Raw genomic sequence first — 18181 nt, 5'->3', positions numbered from 1 at the left:
AACACTTCAGATACTCATTCCTGACATGAGCTATTCCCAAACCAGCCGTGTTCCCTTCACAAGTCACTGACGTAGGAGGCAGACACAGAGAACGTGGAGGGCAAGGAAAGCAAGTTCAACCGTCATTGATAAGCCTTCTGTTCTCTTTCAGAATCCTGACTCAAGTGGTGCTTGACATGCAGACCTGACTCGTGGGTTAAGAATATCATTCTGCAAGTGACTTTCACAGTCTGACTTAAAGGTGCTAAGGATTTAAAGCACGTGTTTCTCTAGGTTTGTTACTTCGTCCAAACCTCTCTCTACCTGTTTTGTGAGACCAGTCTGTCATATGATTGCAAAAACTTCAGCTAATTTTTCATGTGTGAGCTCATCAGATCAGTTCTGAGTATCGACCCAGACTTGTTGGTGAGCTGTCAAAATGACTGATTTTTCTATAAAGACAAAACTTTGTTCGGAGGAAAACAAAGGTAAGCTAGTTCCAAAGGACAGCAGTTAAAAAGTCACATATTTGCTATAACACACATCCGCTACTCCTAAATGCAGTTTCTGGGCACAGGGCAGAGCTTCAGAGTACAACATGAAAAAAAGACAATTTGTCATGTTTAGAGGAGTAATTTTTAGTTTTCAATTGAGAATATAGAGTTCATTTACTTTTAGGATAAAAGCAATAAACTGTATTTAAATTTTTGTATATTATTAATCACTGCATATATGTAGTTAAAACTCTAACATACGTCACATAACAAGAATGCTGCTATCATTTTAGCGTGTGTGATCTTCATTTTCGAAAACAACTATTGTGCATTGACCCAGAGCATGCGTAAACTGGCAACATCCATCCCATCAAAATTATAAACTCTTTCCGTTCCTCTTGCAAACCTCAAAGCAACACCATGGCAGGAATGTAATCAACTATAATAATCATAATTACGATATGCAAGTTAACTATAATGACACAAATAAGAAATTCTTTATCACAAAGTTCTTTCCCTGAGATGTTTGAGTCTTCCCATCAACATGAAAAACAGCATTCAAGGTTAAGTATACAGTTAGCAGCACATTTCAATTGAAAAGATATACAAAATGATGCCCACTTCCACCAATGTGTGCAATCTGAAAGATATTATAAAGATATGGAATACACTTATCATAACATTTAGTTGCTAAACATGAAGAATTGCATGTTTGGACAGAATTTTACCCAAAGTCAAGGTCAGTCTCTGAAAGCACCAAGCATCCCTTGCTCAGGCGCCCTCTGCGGCTGCATCGCCTGCCTCTCCAGTTGATTCCTGTGCTCATGAATACACAACATTAGAAAAGTGAAAGGTAAACAATAAAAGCAGCTTATAAAGAAGCGTTTCCTGCTTTCAGGTAGAAGTTGGACCTACTTATAAAGGAATCCAGCATATTGATTATACTCAGTTCCTTGCCATTCCAAACGAAGGAATAGCCATAAATTAATTCGCAATTTAGCAAATCAAAGGAAGGATGTGGATTCTAGGCATATTAATACTGACAGAGTTGACTAAACAATATCATCGCCTCCACATGTCTTAAATATGAGTGATGATTAAGGATATTGCTACAATTGCATAGAATCAAGCAGCCCTATATTTGTTTTCGCACATCAAAATTTATGGTATTTCTTAAGCCATAGATAGTATCTCTAGGAAGACCTTAACTCCTAGTCAGTTCCACCATTTGGGTAAACTTTATAACAGTGTTTGCTAATGAGGTTCCGCTTCAGAATGCCGAAGCAGATTGTGCACACTGACCACTGCCTCACCAGTACCCCTATTAAACTCAAGCAGCATTTTTCTAGATTTCTGAAATTCCTCCAGGAGCACTGGGTCTAGTGCGCATATTACTATGTCCTGAAGATCTCTAATGAAATGCATCTGGAAGGAGACAAGGTTAACAACCAGGAAGCTCACGGGCCTGCTACAGTCACTTCCTTGAGAAGGAACATTTTTTAAGAAGCAAACTAAGGTTTCAAATATACATATTCAGATAGAGCTGGTGGATCATAACATAATTCACTGAAGTGTCTGTGTAACAAAAGTGATCTGAAAAGACTGACTCATATTCTGTCCCATAGAAATATTCAGTGACTGAGCATGAGATAGATTAACAGGGATTTCATTACACAACACATAATTAAAACTCGTACAAAAGGAAGAGAAATTCTGGAAATGCAATCAAGGTAAGATGATGAGGTCTCTAAAGTTCAAGTAACAATTTCTTTGCACTAGAAGACAGTTCAGATCGTCAAAACAAACGATCCTTCTTGTTTCCTTGTAAGGGGGAGTGGAGCTTGTTATTTGAAAGACAAGGCTTTTGAAAGTTAACTTTGCTGATGGGATGTGCCTCCATGCACAAAGTGATTCCTTTACCAGGACCTAACTTCCTCTTAAAGGCTTGTTCTTGCCTGGGAGAATGTTGATTCAGTAACTGGTAGTTAAAGGGAGGGATTCGAACAGCACACATCCATTATTTTGGCAAAAGAATCCACTTACCAGTGATGGGCCTGAAGCTGCTGCTGAAAAAGACATGCATTTGCTTATTTTTGTTTGTTTTTTACTGGCTCCTAATAATCCATGCCATTCCTCTGGCCTGAAAGTGTGAGATGGAAATCTTCTGCTCAGTTCATTAATGAGATTGACTGCATGCATTGAAGGTCACCTTCAATACATAATGTCTCTTCTCTAACCAACGTGTGACCTCTGAAGACTATTCTTTTCTATATATTGTCATTTATAGATAAAGAACTTTATTGTTCAAACGTTCACCACATAGCTTGGTTTATTTCTAAGTACTTCCCCTCTAGGCCTATGCCTCCTATACAATGAGAAAATGTGCCCATTCCATATATTTAAAAAAAACAACACATGAAAAGTAATAGTTCAGGTTCAAATTAAATGGAATAGGAATAAAATTTTGCTTGGTTTAAATCAACAAAACCACAGCATTTTGATTTCATGTGTAAATTTAACATTTGGATGGAATTGGTTTGAAAGCTGAAAATGAAATTGTCATTACTATATTTACATCTATGATTTTAAATTAGATGTGAATCTATAAATTGCACTGTATTTGTTATTACTTTGGCTTAAAGACAAAGATTCATTGACAGTCTTCAAAGGCATTAGCTAAAGGGAATTTGAATATTGTTTAAGTATTAAACATGCTAATTGTAAAAAAAGATGGATTCACATTAAAATATTTTTCCATTCTATACAAAAGGTTAGTGTTTTAACAACTGTAAATATATTGAACTAAATTCTATTCAATTGTGCTAAAAATATACCAATGTAAATAAAGATAACAGAACTCAGTGAAAAGTAAACAAAAAGCCTAATTTCAGATTACTAATTATATAGCATTAAAATATTATTTAAGAAGTTAGAAGTGCAGTCTGATTTGACAATAAGGGCATTTCTTGACATTACAGAAGTTGTAAGAAGCCAATTGAAGATATTTTAGCCTAATAAGAATCTAGAAAGTTTCCATCGTAAATTCTTTCTATATAGGAATGTGACACTGTTTGGTATTCTGATTTCTCTTTTTAAGGGATGTCTCAATGAATCAAGGAACTTCGATTTTATTATATAACTTATATTCATTTCAAATTTTCAACAATAAAAATTTTATAACAATGTAATTTTAGTAAGGGGGGACTTAGAACAAGAAATATTGCATCTCTCTCATAGATTCTATGAACTCTTCAAAGTGCTCTAAAAACACTATAAGTTTGATTAGCAGCAAAGCATTAGCCTAATCCAAATCCCCTCTGCCCCCACTCATATGTACATATACACACTGTACATCCATATATTCTATTACTCTAACCTAAATATGACTATTTGATAGTTATTCCCAGAGGCTGTGCAAGGTTACAATACTGTCTACACTGTATCCGGGTTCAAGACCACTAGCATCCAAGTGGTTAAGAGAGAACCAATCCTTTCATTAAAACAAACAAAAAAAATCAATCACATTTTAAATATCTTTTAAGATTAAAAAATGGGAGATACAGTGGATCACCCCATATGTTATTATTTTGAGTCCTATAATTTTCTTTAACTAAAACTATTTTGTATACATGGAAGGCTAGATGTCTCTGAACTTAGCAATTCTAAGTATAAAATATTTCTTTGAAAAAATATGACAAGGTGTTCATTTTTTCTAACTTGGAGGAAAGTTCTGTGAGGAGTGGGTTTTCTTCCCGCAGGTGAATGTGCAGCATCTTCTCCCAGAAGCACACTGGGAGCCCTGTCACCCCGTGTGTAATGCATCCCAGGAATTGAGCCTCCAAGCACTGCAGCCCTCACAGAGCCTAGCACCAGACCTCCAGAAAGAGGTCCTGCCGGCACCATGGGATCGTGGTCTTTTCTCCTCCACACTCTTTTAACAGCACCCAGTCCTCAGGCATCTTGCAGTGGTGGCGGAAGTCCCGAACTTGAACTTCACTGGGAGAACCAAGTTCATTCAAAGTGCAGCATTTTCATCTTTTGGTTGGGTGGTTCTTGGTCCCCCATGGATAGGAGTGATACCTAGAAAATTCAGAAGAGTTCTATAGAGTCAAGAATATTTTAGCTTACACGTTCCATTTACAGAGCAGTTGCTCAGGTGTATAAGTAAATAAATAACAAGTAAAAAAGTGGTTCTAAATGACAATAGCATGAGGAAATTTTTAGAAAGCAACCTTTTGCTGATGTTCAGGGCCAATACAGTGCCTTTGTCAAATTATGAACTCAACTAGAGGCCCAGTGCACGAAATTCATGCACGTGGGGGGGGGGGGAATCCCTCAGCCTGGCCTGCACCCTCTCCAATCCGGGACCCCTCGGGGGATGTCCGACTGCCGGTTTAGGCCTGATCTCTCTCACAATCCAGGACCACTGGCTCCTAATCGCCTCTGCCTGTTTGCCTGATTGCCCCTAACCACTCTCCCCTGCCGGCCTGATCGCTCCTAACTGCCTCTGCCTAGGCCCCGCCATTGTGGCTTTGTCTGGAAGGACGTCCAATCTATCTGGTTAATTAGCATATTACCCTTTTATTAGTATAGATAGGAACTGATAACCTTGTATAGTGGAAAAATAAACACCTATTCAAAGTAGCTTGTACATTTAAATGCCTATACACATTAAATATTTATTTTATATATTCATCAGTTAATGGGGGGAGGGGAGCAATGAAAGTTGATTCAATGTAGATCTCTTTTTATCTTGCATATCCCTATTTCTCAACACATATTTTCATTACAAAATAAAATATTAATGTTACATTTAAGTATATGTTTGTCATCTATTTGCTCATAGAACTCAGTTTTACTCTCACAACAATGAGAACATTAAGGCATGCTAGGCTGTATCTTTCTGGTAAGAAAATTAAATGTTTATGTGTCAAATATGATTAACCATACAACCCTAGAAATGATCTGCTTTGGGCTGGCCAAGTTTGTTTTGACCTTGTTTCATTTTCTTTACCCTGCTTTCTTCCTCTCAACTCAGGCCTCCTCCCCTCCCAGAAGCCCAGAAATGAAGAATCCCCTATTTGGTTATGGTTTCTTGCTGCTATTCCTGTTTCTGTTACCATTTTTTTAAAAAACTAATGCAGCATTTTGTGCCAGAGAGATTCTTCCTACCACTGTCCCAGCACTACCCTCATTAAATAGTTCTAGAAATCTTCCCAAAAGATAGCCAATAGCTAGATGCCAGTGGCATCTCTCTATCCCTAAACAAAGTCTTTAATCTAAGCTGAAAGTGTGTCATCTCTTGGCTTAATGCTTTAGTTGCTATCTTGATGCTTTGTAGATGTGTGTATAAATTTGAACTGACAGTCTTAAGCTGTAAACAGAAATTAGGTATATAATCCTCTGTGCATGGTAATTTAATAACATTTGGTGATGATGATGATGATGAACATGATGAGAACAATAGCAGATCTGAGTAGACACTGGCAGAGGAGTTAAAACAATGTTTTCCATTTCTAATCATATTACTAGGGCAGGTTTTCTCAACTTGTGTTCCCAGTAAAAGCTGAGGAATTACTGCGCTAAACAAAGTCAACAGATTTCTTTCCTACAGTCCATCTCAGAGTCTTTAATATGGTATGTGTGTCAACATTCTTCACAAATGGAAAATTGTATGTTCAGAGTTTCCCAAATATACTTGGTCATGAAACTTTATTTTTCAGGGAACATCTATTAATATCTCTGATAATATTAGCTCTTCTCTGAGAGGTATTTGGGAAAACACAATCTACTGCTTCTAAATACCTATACATGTTCTGTGATATTTAATATCCTTTATCTTTTGATTATAAAAAAATCATTACTGTCACAGCTGATTTTATTTGTATTTGAAATTATGTGTATTTCCAGCTTCTAAAGTATTGGGTTCTTCTAAGTACAGCTTGAATTATTTCTTGGGAATTAATTTGGAACACCAGTAAACAAGTGATGGCTTTAAGCAAAACCAAGGGTTATTTTTACTAGTCAACTGTAGAGTCTTTCTCCCAAGATATATTCTATCATTGCTAGTAGAAGCGGAAAAGGGAGTGTTATGATTATATGGATTTATACATGGGTGAATCATTTTCATTTAAAGCATTTTTAAGAATATTTCATATCTATCCGATGTTGCTTAAACGTGATCATTTAAATCATGTCTTCCTATTCTATTCACAATTCTGAATACAAATGTGAATAATTTTTTGCCTTTGTTATTAAGCATCTTATCTGTTTATCATAATAAGAGAATTTGAAATGTCTTTTAATACGGGAATATGTCTTTGGAAATAGAAGTAATTTTTTATTTTATTTTTAAAATGTGATAGTAGAACTGAAAAACATATGCAAATTTTTCAAAATAAGGCTGAAATTGTTTTTTTAAAGGAAAATTAGCTCTTATACAAAGTTCTCTAAGTTCCTTAAACACCTGTTTTTTTCCATTAATATTTAGTTGATTTTTCTGCAAAATATGAAGACAGTTGTTGCTCATGACCCTGAGTCTCTGAGAAGATACAGATTTAAAACTGACAGGTATTCCTTTTGCCCCCCCTTAAGACAAAGCACTTGAAATGAGATGCTAAGAGTCAAGAACAGAGACATGCACACTATCCATGGAAGGCTGAGTGTTCCCAGTCCAGGAGCAGACAGTGAAAAATTAAATCTCTCCAGGAATGGTGGAAGGCTAGTGAACATGGAGATGGTGATTTCTATTAACAACATATCCTTGGGAAATGAGAATTACTCATCATTTCAGTTACAAATCAAAACAGAACTACATTTATGATGGTAGTATTTTGGAAATAAATTGCCACACCAAAAGAACAAGTAGTTGAATAATCTCATGTGTGATTCATAAGAACAACTCGTGAAACAGAAGGAAAAACAATGTTGGAAACTGAACTAACCTCACAAAGAATCTAATTTCCGTACAATGACCTTCACGGGATGTTCTTGGGTCCTCTTTCTCTCGCCATGGCTACTAATAGTTATCTTTGGGGGAAACTTCTTGAATAATTTAAATCATGTCACAAGATAGTTTCACTAGTTAGAAAGGGAGGCAGTTCCTCTAGGCAAAAAAAAAGGCCACTTTGGGAGAACAAACTCCATAAGACTGTGCTGCCTGCAGCTACTTTTAGCCACATATAATGTGTATGTGGTTGCTTACTATCCATGCATATTCTGTGTGGCTTCTTGGAAAAATCAAGAGACAACTTGTGTGTAGCAGACACTGTCAATGCTCATATTCCTTCATCCTTACCACTTCGAAGCATGCTGGCCTGATTCCAATGGCCAGCATCTGCATTTCTTTTCCTTGAGAGTTTCTCTGGCCTGTAGAATAGGCTTTGTCCACTTTCCAGAAAGCCAGAAATGCCAGGTAACTAACATCCCCTGGGGAAAGGCCTCAAACAATGACTGATGGAAATTGGAGGAATAGTGAGGCTCATCTTCTACACAGGCTCTCAGATTCCCTGGTGGGATCAAGCTCGTCATCTGCAATGGTAACTTGCTTGGAAATGAAACCTCTATTGAATGATCTCTTCCCCTACCAGTGCTTCCTGGAATTGCCTCTTAAATAAACTAATTGTACTCAAATTTTTGTGCCCAACACCATGTCCAACAGTAAAACTGCAGGAATCCAGAACTGGACTAAATTGATAAAATAGAGTATATTTTTAGAGCATCAATAATGGTTATAGTAGAAGATACTATACAGCCCCTGTATGGGGTACTCAAATGGCAACACATCACAACAAGTCCCTCTCTCACAAACATAAAGTGACCAGAAGTGATTGTTTTGCTGCATTTTTCCTTTTGCATCCTATACAAGCAATGGGTAGATTTCAGGGATGGAAATCGGAGATTACAGCTCTAATGAATTGAGCAAACAACTGCTTAATTTTTTTAAAAAATCTAAAAATGATTTTCCATTTTACTGTGTTCATATTTTTATGGGAGTAAATTACTACTAAGTGGTCACCCTTTCTTTTCAACAATACCGCATCCGTACAAAAGATGAGCAACATATATTCTACCAATGGTATATCTAGTCTGAGACAAGACACTTTATAAAAGTGTTTAAAATAAAAGTTGGAAAAAGCCTTCTGGAATCAAATATAGAGAAACCAGATCTAATATCCACTGATCTCAAATGATATTTCAAATTGGAAAGCAAACTCTAGAGCTCACCTGTTAGAAGTAAAATTGTAATAACCACTTTCCTCTAGGACTTCTTCAATCACAGTCTAAAGTTGGAAAAAGAAAAATCGGGTTAGCATTGAGTTAAAAGCAACAAAATAAAATCATCCAGAGGTACTGCCGAAACCTCACCTGCATCTGCTCATACGTTATTCCCTCCTCCAAGTCACAGCTGGTGGGGAGGCCTACAATAAATGATGGAAAGTCTGACATTTGGTTCACATTTTCTTAGTTAGACTTTATTGGCAATTATGGCTCAACTGCAGGGAGATCAGGTCAGTTTTTTAATGATGAAGATGAGTACTTACAAACATTCCAAATAGTCTTGGCTTAGAACAGTCAAACTTTTTATTTCTCTTCCTTTAATACATAGGTGCTTTTGAGGTAGCCATCACAAAATAATACACAAAGATTTAGGACATTCCTCCATTGAGAGAGAGAGAGAGAGAGAGAGAGAGAGAGAGAGAGAGAGAGAGAGAGAGAGAGAGAGAGAGAGAGAGAGAGAGTTTGTGTGTGTAGTGATTCCAAACTGCAACTACCTGATGGGTGAGTGTTCTGATCATTGAACTCTTCCTAGTCCACAAGGTAGAGAATAGATTTGTGCTAGAAAGAAGATAAATTTTTAGAAGGAAGCAGAAATAAGACAGTAAAAGACAACAAAAGACCTGACCCTGTCTTACGGCTGCCTAGAGGGAAATAAAATGTATACATTTAATGCCAAAAGGCAATACTTGTTTTGATGTTTGATCTGAGTATGATATGTTAACACCGTAAGCCACTCTGACGCCACCCAAAGTAACATCAACCAGCTTCCACTCAAATCAATCAACACTGACTTATGTGGATGCCCTGGGGCTCCCCTGCCAGTTGGAGAGAGAAGAAAAGAAATGGGATGAAGATCAAGGGAAGGTATGAGCATGGGAGGTATGAGGAAGCTTGCTTTTAAAGCCCACAGGGTCTGCTGTCTTTGCTTTTGCCCAGCCTGCTGTGACAAGGGATATTCCTGGTCTGCTCTGGGGTGGGGTGTTCAGCTGTCCTGGTCCAATCTGTCCACTCGCTCTCAGGCCACAGAGAGACTTCTGCCAGACTCTTCAGTTCACAGAGCTGCTACTGTCAGAAGGCTTGCCTGCAGACTGACTCGCCTGCCTGGGAGATGCTTTCAAAAGCAAATGACTTTAGACAACAGTTTATCTTTACCTTATGGATTTCTCAGGATCTATTTCACGTGAAATTCTGCCTACATGGGCTAGCTTTATCCCAGGACTCTAAGACTTAGGGAAAATTTAATAATTAATACATGAAATAATTTGCCTATATTAGGCAACCACAAAGACACAACCAAAGTGAGTATTTTTCTAGGCTGAGATGACAAGTCTTCATTTAACCATAAACTTGACTTCAATCCATTCCACTGAGTGATGTAACTATAGTTTACAGGGACTCAAAAACTTTGGAGGAATTCTGAAACCTCAAGTAGCTTGAAAACTTCTGAGAGTTCAAATGTCACAAGAAATGTGACATTTGCTGAGCCCTTACTCACGGCCAAGCACTTTTTCCGAGTTTACACAGATCCTCACTTTAACTCTGTGATACGGGTACCATTTTTATCCCCACTTTATAGGCAAGGCAACTGGATGCAGAAAGGTCAAATAACTTGCCCAAGATCAGCTACTAAATGGATGAGCCAAGATGTAAATCTAGGCATCAATGTCTAAGATCTGTAAGAATCTGTACCTTTAGTCCCTATGCTATATATAGCCGCCCGATGTGAGATTTGTGCAAAAAGAAGAAAAAAATTAAGTATGTCTGATGTGAATCCTTCATATAAGTTTCAAATTTTCTCCATTTTAAATATTCAAATTCTTCATTTCTGCTTTTTATCTCCCTGGATGCTTTGGGCACTTGATTTGTCATCACCAGATAAGCAAGAAGAAATAAAAGGAAATATAATTCACCCACACGGATTCTGCTGTTTGTTTACGGTATTAATAAATGATCAAGAAGCTGCCACAACCAGGGGAAGTACATCTCAGGGAATGTCTAGATTCCTACCGTATCCCTTGGAACTACTTCCCTAGACAATCAAAATAAGCTCTATTTTTCTTTTAAATTGAAGATTATAATCTTTAAAGGTAGCTCTCACTCCAAAAGCCATATTTCTCTGTGAGCGCCAGATTTCCCATGCTGGAGACCATTACCTGCCGGTTCATTTGGGGACAGACTGTTTCCACCTGCTGAGTGATGTAATAAGTGATAATCCGCCATGAAAAAGCTGGGCTCGATGGGTTCTGGAGATCCCTGAGATAACTGGAACAGAAAAAGCAAAACCACATCATCTTTTACACTCAGGCGCAAATGGCAGGAGGCCTCTATGTGAGCTTTTCCATTTCCCTGCGTCTGCACAGAAAATTTAGTGCTCTGTGCATTTCAATCCCTTGTAAATAGATAAACACACATCTTCTTCCTTCCAAAATAACGTATAAATCAGAAACAGCCAAGTTACACCGAGAGCAAGTTAGATAATTCCCTGGTCACATGAAAAGAAAAAAAAACACAACTCTACACTTTATAGCTTTATGAGAGCAAAATAAAAAATAGATAGAAAAATAATGTCACGGATTGGGACATCAAAATGTGGTGTGTGTTTTTTTTAATCATGCGTAGGTGGAATGAACTTCAATTATTCAACAGAACAATATGTTTAGCCCAAATCACCAACCTTTCTCGTGTATCTGCTTTGAACAATGCCTTATTCTTCTACCAAAGCAAACACATTTCTTAATACATTTTCCTGAATAACTATTAATTAATTTTAATTTCCACACATTGATTCCCAGTACTCTAAAGGAAAGAGTAATTCACCAAATGACAGAATTTATTGAAGTTGCAATTGTTTATTGCTCTTCTCTGCAGCTGAAATTTTTAATGAAATTTTTTACTATAAACATTTTTTATCCTCCTTTCACTTCTAATTCCAACCAGCATGTGGACTGGCCAAGGTTTAGTGCCTGCACTAACATAATATACTTTTAAAATGTTGACTCATATTAATAAACATATGGCACAATTTGGACCATGTATTAGTGGTTACCTTGGAGTCACATACTCTGTTAATGAATTAAAATACATCATAGTGCCCTAGCCGGTTTGGCTCAGTGGATAGAGCATCGGGTGGTGGACTGAAGGGTCCAGGGTTCAATTCCAGTCAAGGGCACATACCTTAGTTGCTGGACCCCGTCAGGGTACCTGTGGGAAGCAACCAATTGATTTGTCTCTCTCACATCGATGTTTCTCTCTATATATCTCTCCCTTTCCCTTCCACTCTCTTTAAAAAAATCAATGGAAAAATATCCTCGGGTGAGAATTAACAACAACAAAAAACCCATAAAATAAAATACATCATGATCAATCACTTGGGAAAACTGTTTGGCAGTATATATTAAACTTAAACAACATATGGATCCCCTATGACTCAGCAATCCCACTCTTAGGTAGCTACACAAAAGAAATGAGTATGTCTGTCCATCAACAGAAATGTATAAGAATGTTCATAGCACTTTTGCTCACAATAACCCTAAACTATAAATACCCCTAATGTTCCCTGGTAGCAGGAAAATAGAGATGCTGTGTTGTGGTGTGCTTACCCAATGGACTTCTTCAAAGCAATGAGAAAGAACAGACTCTGGACACCCACAGCAAATGGGTTGAGCAAAAGAACCAGAAGCAAAAGAATACACAATATCTGACTTCACTGATATACATTTTTACAATCAGGCAAAACTAACTGATGGTGATAGAAATCAGGAAAATAAGTGCACTGTGGCAGGGGCCAGGAAAGGGCAGGCAGGAGCCTTCTGGGGGAGTAGAACTGTTCTGTGTCAGTGTAGGTGGAGGTCACATGGGGGAACACATCTGTTAAAGTTCAGGGAGCTGTGAAGGTATCTCTGTGTGCATTATGCATTTTATTCCTTAATAAAAACATTTCATATTAGCAACTTCTATCCCATGAATGCACTTTGGATGCTGTAAATACAAACCATTTGTCTTTTTCAATCTTCATGTTGCCAAACAACTACACTTTAGAAAAAAATATAGTTCTATCCTTTTACATTCCTGAACACATGGTGTTAAGGGAGTTCGTTGCTGCTTGTTTAGTTTCTAGACCATTTTAGTAAAAACATTAGAAAATATCTGTATTTTTTTAAAGATGGAATTTATCATAAATTCATATTCATTCATATTGATACTTCCTATTCTAATTTGAGTGACTATCTTCTATCTTGTTTCTCCTTCCTCCCATACTGGAAGTTCTAGTTCCCACAGACACCTACACAATGACTCAGATGCTTTACTCCTCTGCAGCTCTGGCCAAGGTGGAGGCCCCTGGACTGAAGACCACCTCAGGTGAGCTGTAAATAAGGACCTTCATTTGTTAGAAAAGGGATTTTCCTTTTTATTTATTTATTTTTAATTCCTCTCTATAGCCTGCTGGGTCATAGCCACAGTGATCCCATAACGACTCCTTCAGACTAGGGACCTGGTCCCTAAGTTTCAGGAGAAGTTCCAGAGGGGAAGGTGGGAATCAAATGCGTTTGACCTGCCCTCACCACTCGCTGCTTCCAGGGCCCTGGTGGGTGGCCATGTCAGTCAAAGGCTAGTTGGCCACTCTTCCGTGGTTGTACAGGGGATGAAAAAAATCCATCTCTGAACAAAAGTCATCGTTAACAAGAGATTATGCCAGAAAGGAGGAAAAACAGAGGCCACCGGTTCTTCTCATTTAGATTTAGATGGGGCAGGAGGGTTTCCTTCTATATTCACATATGAATATATTATATAAAACCAACATAGAATATATTATACGGAATATATAGGTAATATAGTCTATGTTCAACAACTACACATTAAGCACCTACCATGGGCCAGGCACTGTGTAAGACCCTGAGGGAATCAAAGAATAAGACACACTTACTGCCTTTGGAAAAAAACAGGAAAGTAAGGCAGATGACAGACAAGGTACTTAAAACACAGCAATATATGTGAAAAGGGACTGAAGTATGGGGAAAGGGAGATGAATTCTGGACAGGGAAAATGATGGAAGGTTTTTACGGAGGACTTGGCTTCTCAGTTAAGTGGCGAGGGATAGAAAATACGTTGACATCCCAGGATGAAGATTTCTTTAGCACTTAGGAGATGAGGACCGACTGATCAGGAGGGTAGACACCATGGTGCGTGAACCACCACAAGCTCATAGCAGAGGAGGGAACCGGAGCTCTCTTCATAGGAGAAATAAATCTGTCTTTTAACCAAGTTGAAATTAAAGATGAATCGATGCCCCTTTGGGTCCCCTCACCCATGCTCCCTGAACACCCGCCACCACCCATCCATCCCTGCTTCTAGGACAGAAGGCAGGTGCTCTAATGAGAGATGCCGCCATAATACAGAAGCAGGCAGATAAGGTTGGGGTGCAATTTAACGAAAGGAAGTCTCTCTTCTATTAGGAGAGAAAAGACAGCAGGGAAGGGATCAAAAGTGAAAACCTAAGTAATCAAAGAGAAAATGATTTGCTTTGAAGACACGCACGGATGGAAAATTACTTCAGGGGAAGAGCCGCGCCACCTTTGTGCATCAGACCGTTCGTGCCTGGCACTTTCATCTCCTAAAGCTGGGATTTCTGTTAAAATGAATTTTGTGTACAACCAGGGTTATTCTGAATATCATTTTAATAAGGATCTAAAAATCTTTTCATCTTTTCATGGGAGATTGGAGCTTCTGTCTTTTTAAAATCTATTTACTGGTATGAGTGAGATGATATAGAAATATGTTAAAATAAATATTGATCTGCGGTCTCCCCCACTTCTGTTTTGATCTCCCCTAGCTTTGTTGCTTGGCCTTATTTGCCAACACAGCCCATGGAAGAAACCTGGCTCTCTAATCTCTGGTGAGGTGGGGTTTAGGCTTTGTTTACTTGCTGCTGTGCCTTTTATTTTTTTCCATCTCCTGTGTGTGTCTGTGCAGCCACCACTGATGTAAGGTAACAAAGCCAATACACTGTCTGAATTTCTTATCAAAGAGCCCATCGTCCTGCCTGAATAATGAGCACATTTATGTCTAAGATTGGAGACACTGAAGGAAAAAGAAACCTTAAAAAATATCATTAGAAGCATGACTGTGCCAACGTTTAAGTATCTGATGAAACTTTTAAAAATTATATGAAATTGGAGTGGGACCAAGGATCTGTACCCAGGTGGGCCCAAACTGCCCAGGCCTTGGGTCTTCGGGGACAGGTATGGGAGCTTATGACCATCTTCACGTCTGTATTAAAATGCTATTGAGCAGGACAAAGGGATTTCCTGTCACCATGTTGTTAAACAGAAACAAACAATTTTCTTCCTGTCTGGTTGACTCGACCTTGTTGTGATTTAGTTTCTGTATGTATGAATAGAAATATTTGCTAGCACCTGAAGTCTAGGAGGTGGTAGAATGTCAAGATGGAAAGAACCTTACAAATAGTTCAGTCTATTTGTAAGGTTCTCAGAGGTGATAAAAAAATCATGGTTGAGATGGTTAAATGACTTGCTCAGACTGGCAACACTCAATTTAGGGACTTGTTGAAGAACATTCTAATAAAAAATTGGGATAGAGTTCTCTAAAACAAGATTAAAGTCTATTTAGAGTAAAAATATTTACTAATATTTAGTCTTAGGAAAACATGCAATAACATGGAAAGAACTTTCTGCTATTTTTCTGAGAATAGTGACTTCAGACATAAAGATGAGAAAATGAGAAGCAAAGACATGTTCTTGACTTAGTGTCTTAAGCAATCTGAATGTTTGTCCCCCAAATTCATATGTTGAAGCCAATCCCCAAGGTGCTTATATTACAAGGTGGGACCTTTGAGAGGTAATTAGGTCAGAGGATGGAATCCTTCTATAAGTGCTCTTATTTTTTTAAAATGCCTTTATAACAGGGGCCTAGGTGAGCTCCCCTGTCTCCTCTGTGTGGGTGCAATGAGAAGCAGACAGTCTACAACCTAAAAGAGGGTCATCACGCTGGCACCCTGATCTTGGACTTCCAGCTTCCATAACTGTGGGCAATAAATCTCTGTTGTTCATAAGCTCCTTGGTTTATGGTATTTCTGTGATAGCAGCCTGAGTGGACTAAGAAAATAATAGCACCCTTTAATAGAGGAGAGAGTACAAGGCAAAGGAGGTGGGAAATTTAACTCGAAGGATGTGTTTTTTTTAGCCAAAGAAGAATTCCTAAATGTAGAATACCATACCTTTTTAATTTCAGATTTCAAATTACAAGGGTTACTCTGCTGGCTGAAGAGGGATTTCTTGAATCTCTCTATAACCCTTCTTTTCAAATTGTGGTGCAACGCTGGAGGAAGCTGTATAAAGTGAGAAAACAATCATTATAAGCAAATTGTTCACACTGCACAGCTGACTGACGCCGGGGAAGCATTTACTGAGGGTCAGTGTAACAATATTCGCTCAACAGGACTAAATAAGAATTTAAATTGTACTCCAAATAGCATGAGTCTATGTTACAATTTTTAATTCTATAATCCAGAAAAAAATATATTACTCTGCTGTCTTTCAAAAGGCTGCTTAATTTATCTTACTGTTCTTTCATTGTACTGATATTATTTTTCACATAACAACTAAATTATATTAAGTGCACATATAAATTGACTTTTGTAAAGAACAGACTTGACGAGGAAGAATAAATTCTATCAGATGTTTAGATGTCTGGGTCATGCTCATAAGCAAAACCCATGCTTACACTCCAATCAAGGCCCTGTCCTGAAGGATCTGATACTTTGGACCAGGAAGCACATATCTGCGTCCGCACATAATCAGATCCTGCCAGTGAGTGCTTCTGAGTATACAGCTGGAGACTGTAGAGACCAATCTTATCGAGAAGGACAGAATGGCCCTAGCTGGTTTGGCTCAGTGGATAGAGTGCTGAACTGTGGACTGGAGCATCCCAGGTTCGATTCCGGTCAGGGGCACGTGCTTGGGTTGCGGGCTTGATCCCCGGTGGGGGTTGTGCAAAAGGTAGCTGATTAATGATTCTCTCTCATCATTGATGTTTCTATCTCTCTCTTCCTCTCCCTTCCTCTCTGAAATAAAAAAAAATATTAAATATATATATAAATATATATATATATAAATATATATATATAATAGGAGAGAGAGAGAGAGAGAGAGAGAGAGAGAGAGAGAGAGAATTATTACACATGAGGGCCAGGCCAGGATGAGTTAGGTTTAATAAGTAAGTAGTAGGAAGTCACTACAGAATCTTAGAAAATGTGGGAATGGATGAAAATGGGGATTTCAAAATATTGTGGTTTTTTTTACTACTTTGCAGGTTGGATTTATACAAGGAAATCAAAGGTCCTAAAAGCACAGAGGGGTAAAGTGAAGTTTGGGAGATGGACAACAGAGGAAATAAATAGGGTCAACATGATAAGGAGTCTCCTGGTGAAAATGGCATTTGGTTTGTTGAAATATGGAGCAGTCTTGCAAGGAGAGGAAAAGGAACCAGTAAGAAAAATGAAAGGCTAAATAGGAAGAAAAATGTGGTAGTAGGAACTCTAAAGATTTAAAAGAAAACACACAGAGCTCAGATGGAAAGAAAGAGTAATGTAGCAGAGACGATTATTACGCCAGCCCCCTCTTTCAGTTTTAGTTTGGTGCCATGTGACTACTTGTGACCAATGAAAATGACGTGTGCCATTCCAAGAATAAGGCCATGCAAAGCCAATGTTCTTCCTCCATCCCTGCCCTCCTCTAGGGCAAGAAGCTTGGAGTCCTGATGCCAGAGCCACAGGTGAACGACAGCCAGCGTTAGCTGAGTGAGAAGTAGACCTCTATTGTGACAAGTCAAGAGACTCCAGGGTGCATCTGTTAGTGCAGCATAACTTAACATATCCTGACTAATACAATGGACATCTAGTATTGTAAAGTACAATACAAAGTTCCACAAAACAGGGAGATATATAAAAGGTAATAGTAGAGCACTGAATAGGGTCTACAGGAGCTCACAACCACTGATTTTATAGCAAAGAAAAACTGTTCATCAGCTCAAACACAATAGAATACGGGACCCATTAAGAAGCACGGTAATGATATAAAATAAGAATAATGCAATTGAAAAAAGTTTTAAAATGCATCTATAATCCTAGTTAATCCTTGACTTTGCTTGAGTCAAAGCAGTTTAATTACAAAAGAATTAAGATGGGAGATTCAGAAGCCCTTCAGTGTACCCTGAAAGGTTTTATAGGTTGACTGCACTGAACCTCTGCTGCTCTATTTTTACTTCAATATTGTGGCTTGTTTTACCTTGAGCCAGACAGGATTACTACTTCCTACCCCAGGCAAAGAGTCATAATTAATGTTGTTCTTTAATGAAAAGGGGCAGATTTCTCAGCATTAATGAGCAAACAGTTGGAAGACAGATGAGAAGGA

The 18181-nt window shown here is 38.1% G+C and overlaps 1 protein-coding gene across 9 annotated transcripts in view; it reads right to left on the bottom strand.

The window, feature by feature from the left end:
• Positions 1-3599: 3599 nt before the first annotated feature.
• Positions 3600-18181, bottom strand: part of NEK10 (NIMA related kinase 10) — a 136546-nt gene continuing 121964 nt past the window's right edge. For 8 of the 9 annotated variants that reach the window (XM_054729848.1, XM_054729842.1, XM_028130160.2 and 5 more), the window contains 5 exons: positions 15988-16098; positions 10907-11015; positions 8841-8893; positions 8700-8755; positions 3600-4553 (listed from right to left, as the gene is read on the bottom strand). In XM_054729848.1, coding sequence (XP_054585823.1) covers positions 4505-4553; positions 8700-8755; positions 8841-8893; positions 10907-11015; positions 15988-16098 — 378 coding nt within the window. In that variant the 3' untranslated portion in view covers positions 3600-4504. Of the gene's footprint in view, positions 4554-8695; positions 8756-8840; positions 8894-10906; positions 11016-15987; positions 16099-18181 lie in introns of those variants that run through there. The other variant, XM_054729846.1, reaches the window with a different exon arrangement.

The sequence above is a fragment of the Eptesicus fuscus genome, chromosome 18 (assembly GCF_027574615.1).
Source record: "Eptesicus fuscus isolate TK198812 chromosome 18, DD_ASM_mEF_20220401, whole genome shotgun sequence".
NCBI classification, from domain to species: domain Eukaryota; kingdom Metazoa; phylum Chordata; class Mammalia; order Chiroptera; family Vespertilionidae; genus Eptesicus; species Eptesicus fuscus.
This window is presented reverse-complemented; position numbering and strand designations above follow the sequence as displayed.